The 10,776-nt window shown below is 55.9% G+C and overlaps 1 protein-coding gene across 1 annotated transcript; it reads right to left on the bottom strand.

The window, feature by feature from the left end:
- Window positions 1–55: 55 nt before the first annotated feature.
- On the bottom strand, window positions 56–10,329 carry DDX39A (DExD-box helicase 39A). Its single transcript, XM_050769943.1, has 11 exons — window positions 10,201–10,329; window positions 4,301–4,512; window positions 3,838–3,965; window positions 2,802–2,894; window positions 2,251–2,434; window positions 1,477–1,595; window positions 1,003–1,134; window positions 798–907; window positions 564–708; window positions 298–445; window positions 56–214 (listed from the first exon to the last, which is right to left on the bottom strand). Exons 2-11 carry the CDS (start codon window positions 4,506–4,508, stop codon window positions 198–200), a joined length of 1,284 nt encoding a protein of 427 aa, XP_050625900.1. The 5' UTR covers window positions 4,509–4,512; window positions 10,201–10,329; the 3' UTR covers window positions 56–197.
- Between the last annotated feature and the right edge of the window lie 447 nt (window positions 10,330–10,776).

Genomic DNA, 10,776 nt, shown 5'->3' with positions numbered 1-10,776 from the left:
CAGGGTGTCCGTCAAAGGCCGAGATGACTAAGAAACAGATGGTGTGGGAGCCAGGTTTCCGTAATAACAAGTTTATTCTCACACAATTTCTAGCTTCTCAACAGTGGCACCTGGAAAGGGGAGGTGAAGCTGCATGCGGGCGGCTCCAGGTGGGCAGCTCCGGGTGGGCGGCTCTGGACTGGCGGGGCACGTGGTGGTTACCGGCTCTGCTCAACTGTAAGACACAAGAAGCGGTGAACCGAAGGGCCGGGGTAGGAACCCTCTGCCTCAGCCCCCTGCCCTGCCCAAGGCACTTACTGTATGTGGATATGTCAATTTCCTCTGGAAGTTCTGCCACATTAACTTCAAACCGGTCCTGGACGTCATTGAGGATTTTGGCATCATTCTCGTCAGACACAAAAGTGATGGCTAGGCCTTTGGTGCCAAAGCGACCCGCCCGGGCCACCTGCAGGCAGACAGGATCAGGGTCAGGCCACAGATAACACCTCAGGACTTGAGGAAAAGCAGGGTTGGGGCCCCACCCCACCGCCAGGGGAAAGCGACATGCCCGTGAGGCCGCTCACCCGGTGCAAGTAAGTGTCCGAGTCCTCAGGCATGTCATAGTTAAAGACGATGTTGACTCGCTCGATGTCCATCCCCCGGCCAAACAGATTGGTGGCCACCAGGATCCGCCGCTGGAAATCCTTGAACTGCTGATAGCGTGACAGGCTGGGGTGCAGGAGAAACAAGTGGAGGCCGTCAGACACTGGGCTCCTGGGTGGCGCTCCCTGCAGCCTTGGCGGGTGGCTCGCACTCACCGCTCCTCCTGGGCCATGCCCCGGTGGATGGCGATGGCCGGGAAGTTCTGCTCCACGAGGAGCTGGGCCAGGGCCATGCAGCGCTGCACTGACTTGACGAAGATTATCACCTGAAGGAAGGAGTGGCGGTCAGGGACACACAGTCCGGCGGCCCAGCGACCTCCCGATGGTCCAGAGCCCCAGGACGGGCTGATGGAAGTGTCACCTGGTTAAACTCCAGCACGTCCAGGAGATCAAAGAGCTTGCGGTTCTTCTCACTGTCTTTGAGTTTGACGTAGTACTGCTGCAGGCCGTGCAGCGTGAGCTTGGTCTCGTCGTCCACAAACACCTCCATGGGCTGTGTGGGAAGGGAGGTGGGAGGGGCGGGCAGGGATCACCTCTGGGCATCTCGCCTGCCCAGAACCTTCCAGTGGGCGACTCCTTTGTGCGACGCTTCCCAGAGGGCCTCCTGCACCAGACCTCAGTAAACATCGCTCAAAACCTGGATGTAAGCTCTGGCCCGGCTCAGGTGTGGACCAAGCTTGACTCCCAGTTTGACAAGACCGAGGGGAGGAAAGGAGGCTCCGCCGGCTCCCAGCATCCCAGCATCCTCCGAGGCATGTGGGCTGTGCGGGTGTCCTGGGGCCCCAGGCTCCAGGCCCCTGGGGAAGGCCGAAGCTGCCACTCTCGCCTTACTCACATCCTGCATGAACTTCCTGCACACAGGCCGGATGTCCTTGCTCAGGGTGGCGCTGAACATCATGCACTGCTTCTCGTGTGGTGTCAGGCGGAAGATCTCCTGCACATCCCGCCGCATGTCTGGGTGGGGAGGGCAAGACATGCGTGGGCATGAGCGTCTGCCATGCAGGACCCCCACCCCAGACCAGACCCAGACCCCTCCCAACCTGTGCCAGGGAGCCAGTGGCACCGTGACGAGGGCAGAGTGAGCCGCGGGAGTGGCCAGTCCTGGTGCCTGAGGGGCTGGGGGGTGGCCAGCGAGCGCAGGCGCGGGAGGAGCTGCAATCCACTTACGCGCTGGCGCGGAGCAGCCGTGCCCGTGCGCCTCGAGACACGCTTCAGGGAGGGGAGCCTGAGGCAGAGACAGCCGCTGGGGTGAGAGCTGCAGCTGCCTCCCAGGACACAAGCCCATCTCCCACCGGCCCTGTCGAGGCTCCCTGAGGGCAGGTGGGGCCTAGAACCAACCCAACAGGTGGCAGAAGTCTCACACTCCTAGAGGTATGTGCGCGTGCCTTTACGTCCAGGAGGGACGGGGGCTTATTTGGGTCCCGTGGTCCCATTCGGCTCGGGCTCAGAAACAGCACGTCCCTCTGCCAGCAGCAGAGCTTTCCCTAAGATCACCACAGGAGCCCCGCCTGCCAGCCACCCATGTGACCCACTCAAGAGTCTTCCGCCTGCTATGGGGCCCGCCTAGTCACTGACTCTCCAGCTGAGGCTGCAAGGGCAGATGACTCACCCAGCTGCTCCAGCATCTTGTCACACTCGTCCAGCACAAAGTGCTTCACATTCTTTAGGCTGAAGCTCCTGTTCCGCACGAGCGCCAGGATGCGGCCCGGGGTCCCCACCACGACATGGGGACAGTTCTTCTTCAACACTTCTTCATCCTTCTTGATGGAGAGACCCCCGAAGAACACAGACACCTATGGGGAGGAGGAGGAAGCTGCTCCATGCTGATACCTGGCCCAAGGCCCCAACCAGCTCGGCCCCAGCAGCCCCTGAGGGCACCTAATACCCAACCCCAGCACCTGTGAACAGGAGGCCTCAGGGGACCAAGGCAGGCCTGAGAGCCTCCCGGGGCTCCACTCAAAGAAAGCCCCAGGCTGGGACCTGCACAGGCCCCTGGGAGCCATGCATAATTCATCAGGCTTTTAAGGAGCAAAAACCACCGCAAACCTCAAAGGCAGCTGCCCCTGCCAAGCTTGGTAAATGCTGGCTGGGCCAGAGCCGAGGCTAACAAAGCTGCAGAAACCAAGCGGCGCCTGACCAAGTCCAACCTGAGGGGCTCACCTTGACGCTGGGCATGTACTTGGAGAAGCGCTCATACTCCTTGCTGATCTGGAAGGCCAGCTCCCTCGTGTGGCACATGACCAGGACCGTCACCTGGGAAGTCGCACGAGAAAAGGGCCCTCAGGCAGTATCCTAAACCCCTCCCCCACCAGAGTCCACCCAACCCAGTCCCCCCAACATACTGCACCCAACATCATAGGCCATTTGAAGACCCGGTCCAAATGCCTCCCCCTACTCACGGCCCTTCTCCAACCCTCATTCCCTATACCCTCCCACAGCTACTGAAACTTGTCTCCCAACACCAGGACCCGCAACGAGAAACAGAAAATGGCCCGCATAATGGTTAGACCTGGCCTGCCCAGGTGACGTGGGACCCAGCTCTTTAAGGATTTCCTGAATCTCGGCACTCAGGCGGCCCCAGCCCCGGTCTTCCCACCCATGCCACCAGACACTGGACCACACCACAGCTCTCCACGGCACCTTCATCCATCAGGATGTGCTCTGAGATAACAAGCGCACGGGCGCCAATATGAGGCCCAAAGATGTGCACCCGACCTGACTCAGGAGCAAGACACCAGAATTCACTGAAGTGTCTCCCCAAGATAGTGGCACACAAGATAAAGGGAGAAGACAGCCAGGGCCTAACAGCAAGGACAGCAGTGACAGCTGTATTCGGGGCAACCCGACCTTCATAGATGGACACTCTCTAGGTAGGTGGCACAGCAAAACAGCAGCAATACCTCTGGGGCAAGGGGCAAACTGTAGGCACTTTCCAGTTATTTTGGCTTATTGGCAATTTCTGATTTTTGTAATAACTGATTACTCTATATTTTGAGATTAAGTCTCCCTCTGTCACCCAGGCTGGAGTGCAGTGGTAGGATCATAGCACACTGCAGCCTCGACTTCCTGGCCTCAAGCAATCCTCCAGCCTTGGTTTCCCAAAGCGATGGGCTAACAGGTGTGAGCCACCTCATCCAGCCCCTCTACTTCGGCCGCCACAGGTAGGGTGGGGCTGGGAAGGGAGGAGCCCACCCACCTGTCCGTTAACAGGCTCAATCTGCTGTAGGGTGGCCAGCACGAAGACCGCTGTCTTGCCCATCCCAGACTTGGCTTGGCACAGGACGTCCATGCCCAGGATGGCCTGGGGAATGCACTCGTGCTGGACTGCAGGAGAAGCAGAGCGTGAGAGACGAGAACCTGGACACACCCCCGTGCAGGCTGCTCACCAGTTGACCAGGGGGCCCACAGTGAGGGCAATCAGAAAAGGCCAAGTCCGGACAAGGCCACAGACACCTGCAGGGCTAGGGTATCTGCCTGGTCAAAGCAGAGCACCCCGGTGCTGAGAGCAGCCATAGGCCCTGCTGGGCACAACTGATCCAAGGGGCGGGCAGGCCCCTCCCTCACCCACGGCACACTGGAGGCAGCACCGCTCTGGGCGGGCAGGGCTGGTCTTGTCTTGGTGAGGACCTGGGCAAGAGGATGACACCCAGAAGGCGTACCCTCAGACGGATGCTCAAAGCCACAGTCCACGATGGCCCGCAGGAGCTCCGGCTTCAGCAGAAAGTCCCGGAAGCCAGAGCTGTGGATGGAAACGTAGGATCCCTTGATGTCTTTCTTAGGGGGAGCCGGTGTGCTCTCTTGAGGAGCCTGGGGCTCTTCCTCTTCATCGTAATCCAAAAGATCATTTTCCACATCCTGTTCTGCCATGATGCTGAGAAGAGAGAGAGGCAGGGTCCCGCGAGTGGGCACAGAAGGATGATGAAGCTTCATTCAAACGGCATTCTCTACCACCTCCTTCCATAAGCCAGCCTGTCAGCTCCACCTGGGCTGCATCTCGTAGCTTCGCCCTGTCTTCACCTCCGCACCCCCAAGCCACCCTCTCTCTCCCCCATGCCCCACTTGCCACACCCACAGACAGAACACCCTCCACCTCCAAGGGCTTCCCATGGCTTGCAGAGTTAAAATCCCAACTCTCACCACAGGTCAGGCAATCCCCTTGGTTTGACCCCTGCCCACCTCATCCCACACCACCCCCAGCCTTGTTCAGCTGCTCAGACCCCTGGAACTCCTGCCCCAAGCCTTTGAACCCGGTTGTCACCACCAGCAATGCTCGGCCCCCAGGTCTCTGCACAAATGCCTTCTTCTCCACACGCAAGCCTCAGCTCCAGTGAACCTCCTCGGGCTACCTAGCCCAGAGAAGCCCCCTCCCTATCACTCCGCAAGGAACCCACTGGGCTTTCATGGGGCAGGAGCCCAAAGACCCCAGGGGTAGGGCTGCCAGGATGCTGGCGGGAACTAAGTTTGCAAGAGAGCAAGCAGTATCTGCCCAGCCCCAGCTTCTCCCGCTCTCTGTGGTCTGCACAGGGGAATAATTAAGTGCTCTCATGAAAGGCCTCCTATTGGGCCTGGGCCAATAAAAATAAAGCTGAGAAGATGGAAAATGGAATTAATACAAAGTCTGCCTACCTCTTTGCTTTATTAATCTAATGCATACCAAGTGCCTGCTGGGTGCAAGGGACCCAAACATGAGGACAATTGTCTTTCATCCTCCTCCCCTACCCCAGACTCCAGTGGGGGGTGGAGCAGAGGGCTGCAGCTGATACAATTCTTCCTGAGGCTGGATGCTGAGGATCCTAAGCCACTTCTGGCCCCACTGTCACTCAATCCCAGCCCAGAAACAGCAATTCCATTCTCTCAATGGCTGTTTTTTCTCTCTCAACATCCCTGTCCATGAGGCAGTGAATCCCATCAAGGCCCTCTGGCCAGTTCTCACCTATGCTACCATGCTGGCCCCAATGTGCTATCACCTGTTTTTTATTATTATTGAGACGGAATCTTGCTCTGTCACCCAGGCTGCAGCGCAGTGGCACCTCGGCTCACTGCAACCTCCGCCTCCAGGGTTCAAGAGATTCTCCTGCCTCAGCCTCCTGAGTAGCTGGGATTACAGGTGCTTGCCACCACGCTCAGATAATTTTTGTATTTTCAGTAGAGACAGGGTTTCACCATGTTGGTCAGGCTGGTCTCGAACTCCTGACCTCGTGATCCGCCCACTGCGCCTGGCCTTGTTATTATTATTTTTAATTAGAACAGCTTTACAGGCCAGGCGCGGGGGCTCACGCCTGTAATCTCAACACTTTGAGAGACCAAGGCAGGCGGGTCACCTGAAGTCAGGAGTTCCAGACCAGCCTGACCAACATGGTGAAACCCCATCTCTACTAAAAATACAAAAATTTAGTCAGGTGTGGTGGCAGGCGCCTATAATCCCAGCTACTCGGGAAGCTGCTGCAGAAGAATCGCTTAAACCCGGGAGGCGGAGGTTGTGATGAGCCAAAATCATGCCACCTCACTCCAGCCTAAAAAAAAAAAAAACTTCACAGAGATATTTACACGCTATACAACTCACCACTTAAAGCAGACAATTCAGTGGTTTTTAGTGTAGAACCAACATGTGCAACCACTACCACACGTGCAATTTTAGAATACTTCATCACCTTGAAATAAAAGCTCCTGTACCCTTTACCCATCCATACCCTAAATACCCCACCCCAGCCCCGGGCAACCACTAATCTGCTTTCTGTTTCTATGGATTTGCTTGTTGTTGTGGATATTTCACATAAATGAAATCTTACAATTTGTGACATTCTGTGTCTGGCTTCTTCACTCAGCACAATGTGCTCCAGCACATCATCAGCACTCCCTTTTTTTTTCCCCCTCTTTGAGACAAGGTCTTGCTCTGTTGCCCAGACTGGAGTACAGCGGCCCAATCAAAGCTCACTTCAACCTCTGCCTCCTAGGCTCAATCAAGCGATCTTTCCACCTCAGCCTCCCTAGTAGCAGAAGCTACAGGCACCCACCACCACTAATTTTTGTATTTGTAACAGAGATGGGGTTTCACCATGTTGCCCAGGCTGATCTCCAACTTCTGGGCTCAGGCGATCCACCCCCCTTGGCCTTCCAAAGTGCTGGGATTACAGGTGTGAGCCACCACACCCGGCCTCATTTCTTTCCATGGTCACCTAATGTTCCTTCTCATCAATATACTACATTTTGCTTAACCACTGTCAGCTGGACATGCAGAGGCCATCATCTCTTGGCTGAATTAAGCCAACAGCCTCCTCCCTGGTTTCCCTGTTGCCATCCCCCAGCCCCTCCCCAGAGCAGCCAGAAAGATCCTATCAAACTAAGTCACGGCCAGGCCCAGTGGCTCACGCTTGTAATCCCAGCACTTTGGGAGGCCGAGGCGGGTGGATCACCTAAGGTCAGGAGTCCAGGACCAGCCTGACCAACATGGTGAAACCCCGTCTCTACTAAAAATAACAAAAATTTGCCAGGTGTGGTGGCGGGCACCTGTAATTCCAGCTACCCGGGAGGCTGAGGCAGGAGAATCACTTGAACCTAGGAGGTAGAGGTTGCAGTGAGCCAAGATCACACCACTGCCCTCCGGCCTGGGCGACAGAGCAAGGCTATCTCAAAAAATTTTAAAAAAAATTAAAAAAAAAAAAGCCTGAGTACATCACTGCTCTGCTCAGAAAACTCAAGTTTCCACACAGCCAGCCTACCAGGCCCCTCCTGATCTGACTCCTCTATACTCAGACCTCATCTCCCCCATTGCCCCTCACTCACCGGCCTTGCTACTGTGTCTCAAACACACCTCAGCACCTTTGCACTTGCTGTTCCTGCTGTCTGAGTCACAAATCCCCCACTTCTTTTGGGCCTCCTTTGCTCCAGAAAGGCATTTCCTTACAGCCCCAAATAAAACAGCACCGCTTCCAGTCAGCCCTGCCCTGTGAGAATAGCTAATGAGCACTCCATAGCATAGGCTGAATAAATGGAACTGGAATAAAGGCGTTCAGGCAGAGCTGAGCAGGTTTCTTTATCTGACCCTTCAAACAGGCAATCTGAAGGGGTCACTTCCCAGGCAGCAGGGAAAACATGAGCCAAGAAAGGTCAGTCCAAAAAGCACCAGAGCCTTTTGGGGTATGGAGAGTAGGACTAGCTGGCTGGCATCGGGGCAGAAGAGAAAGCTGGAAGAGCTGGTCGGCCACAGGGCATGTTTTTTCTTTTTTTTCCTTTTTTTTTTGAGACAGGGTCTCGCTCTGTCACCCAGGGTGGAGTGCAGTGGTGCAATCATAGCTCACTGGAGCTTCGACCTCCCAGACCCACCCAGTGAGTCTCCCACCTCAGCTTCCTGTGTAGCTGGGACTACAGGTGCATGCCACCACGCCTGGCTAATTTTTGTATTTTTAGTAGAGACAGGGTTTCACCATGTTTCCCAGGCTGGTCGTGAACTCCTGGACTCAAGCAAACCTCCTGCCTCTGCCTCCCAAAGTGCTGGGATTACAGGCATGAGCCACCCACCACGCCCAGCCTGGGCATGTGTACTTGCTAAGCAATAGGGAATTGCTAATTAGGTTGGAGCTGAGTCACTCAATCAGGATCTGCCCAAGAGTACTGTAATTTACTCCACAGATGAAGGGAGAGGTTAAGACCAGCAGCAGGGAAAACCAGTCACCAAATGAAAGAGAAGTAACCAGGGTAGGGGCATGAGGTAAGGAAAGAAAGGGTGGGACATGCCACAAGACAGGAACATCCCCTGAGCAATCCATGGGTAGAGAAGAGCCACAGTCTATTCCGGGCTCCACATCTAGGTGGCCAAGAGATGCTGTATTTTAAGGAAATAAAGCAAAGTTGTTTTGCTGGTGGGGAAAGAAATTTGCGGCAGGCCGGGCATGGTGCTCACTTCTGTAATCCCAGCACTTTGAGAAGCCAGGGTGGGCGGATGGCTTAAGCCCAGGAGTTCGAGACCAACCTGGACAATAAGTTGAGACCTCGTCTATACAAAAACAATTTTTTAAAAAAATTAGCTGGGTCTGGTGGCATGGGCCTGTAGTCCCAGCTACTTGGAAGGCTGTGCCGGGGAGGATCGCTTGAGCCAGGAGATCGAGGCTGCCAGTGATGGCGCCACGGCATTCCAGCCTGGGTGACAGAGGGAGACCCTTTCTCAAGAAAAATAAACATAAAAAAAGAAATTGGGGCCGGGCGTGGTGGCTCACACTTGTAATCCCAGCACTTTGGGAGGCGAAGCGGGCGTATCACTTGAGGTCAGGAATTAAGAGACAAGCCTGGCCAATATGGTGAAACCCCGTCTTTACTACAAAAACAAAAATTAGCCGGATGTGCTTGCTTGAACCCAGGAGACAGAGGTTGCAGTGAGCGGAGATAGTGCCACTGCACTCCAGCCTGGGCGACAGAGCGAGACTGTCTCAAAAAAAAAAAAAAAAGAGAGAGAGAGAGACAGAGAAACATAAATTGGGGCAATCTGAATCCGTTAACACACAAAACTTTCGAGAAACCGGGCTGGGCAGCATCGAAAACTCAAAACAGGATCCGGCGGGGTTTTCCCCGCCCAAAGTGGGTGGCCACGACCGCCGAGGCGCTAGAAGCGGATGAACTTGAAAGGTGACAGCAGGGAACTCACAACCCAGACACGCCACGTATACCCATTTACCCTCAAGTGTCCCCTGGCAGGCTTTCCACCCCGGAGTTTATTCCCACCTGGGGACTCCTATTTCCAAAACAAAGTCTTTTTTTCTTTTTTTGAGGCAGAATCTCGCTCTGTCACCCAGGCTGGAGCGCAGTGTCGCCATCTCGGCTCACTGTAACCTCTGCCTCCCGGGTTCAAGCGATTCTCGTGCCTCAGCCTCCCGCGTAGCTAGGACTACAGGCGCCCGCCACCACGCTCGGTTTTTTGTTTTTTTTTTTTTTTTTTTTTTTTTAAGTAGAGACGGAGTTTCACCGTGTTGGCCAGGCTCGCCTCGAACTCCTGACCTCAAGGGATCTGCCCTCCTTGGTCTCTCCCAAAGTGCTGAGATTACAAGAGCCACCGCGCCCGGCCTTCCAAAAGAAAGTCTTATGTGCCCCAAATCTCAGAACCCCGAATCCCGTAAAAAGTAGACCAAGAAGAAAGTAAACTGGGAAAAGGGTCAAGTCCCTTGGACCCAAAGAAACCCCTGAAAACTGGAAGCTCCGACTTCTCCCACCCAGGCCCCAGACCCCGGCGTCACCCCCTCGTCCCTCTCCAAATGGCCCCAGGCCGCCGTGGGGTCTATTCGGACGGACTGACGGACTCCAAGTGGGACTCGGAGTGCCGTCGGCCATGACAGCCCCTCCCAGAAGCGGGCCCCGAGCCCCGCGCGCCAACGGCCGGCCCACCCCTAGCGCATGCGCCCCGGTCCGCAACGGCCAACACACAGCGCTCTGACACACCAACCGCCCCGCCCCCCCTCGTCTCGCGACCCTTTCTCCTCCTCCCCTTAGCTCCCAACGTCTCCCCTAGTCCTCTCGCTCTCAGGTCAGACGTCCCCACACCGCTGCCCCGCGCCCGGGATCCGCCGCTCACCTAGCTCCCCGTTCTTCTCCGCGTGCTGCTAAGAGAGCCTTCTGACTTCGGTTTTCCGCCGGGCGCTCAGACACGAGCTGCCGCGCTTCCTGCCTCTTGCGTCGGGCTGCTGCGCTGCTCACTGGACCGCTGCCTTTTCATTCAAGAGAGGCTGAAGCAGTGATTGGGTCCTGTGGAAGGGAGCGGGAGATTATTGGCGGAGACGGGAAGAAAGAGGGCGTGCCCTACGCCTCGCGTTCATTGGTCAATCTAAAAGTAGGCGCGCCCCAGTGAGCCGACAGACTGGGGCCGGCAGCGCGTGGTCTCGTGATCTGGGTGTGGTGCTCGGTGGGAGCCGCCATGTTTAGTACTGATAACTGAAGACCAGATGGTTGCCCTTTGGCGTGTGCCCCACCCTTTCGAAGCGTGGCTTCTGCGCTGGGCGCTGAAACCGGAACTATCCCAGTTGCTATCAATCTGCGGCCTGGGGTCCTCCACAGTGGAGGCTCTGAAAAAGAATAGGGATCTTGGAATGATTCGAGTGGAGAGAACATTTTGCAGTATTTGGATTTCTATCACTCCATGATAGTTTTGTCT

Source organism: Macaca thibetana, chromosome 19 (genome assembly GCF_024542745.1).
Source record: "Macaca thibetana thibetana isolate TM-01 chromosome 19, ASM2454274v1, whole genome shotgun sequence".
Taxonomy (NCBI): Eukaryota; Metazoa; Chordata; class Mammalia; order Primates; family Cercopithecidae; genus Macaca; species Macaca thibetana.
Note: the sequence above shows the minus strand (reverse complement) of the source record. Positions and strands in the feature narration are given on the sequence as shown.

Excerpts from the sequence above, each read along its gene's own strand:
- DDX39A (XM_050769943.1), bottom strand. The coding sequence starts at position 4,508 with ATGGCAGAACAGGATGTGGAAAATGATCTTTTGGATTACGATGAAGAG. Across the intron at positions 2,435-2,801 it reads AGTACATGCCCAGCGTCAAG|GTGTCTGTGTTCTTCGGGGG; the intron begins GTGAGCCCCTCA and ends TCCTCCCCATAG. Across the intron at positions 1,135-1,476 it reads GCAGGAAGTTCATGCAGGAT|CCCATGGAGGTGTTTGTGGA; the intron begins GTGAGTAAGGCG and ends CTTCCCACACAG.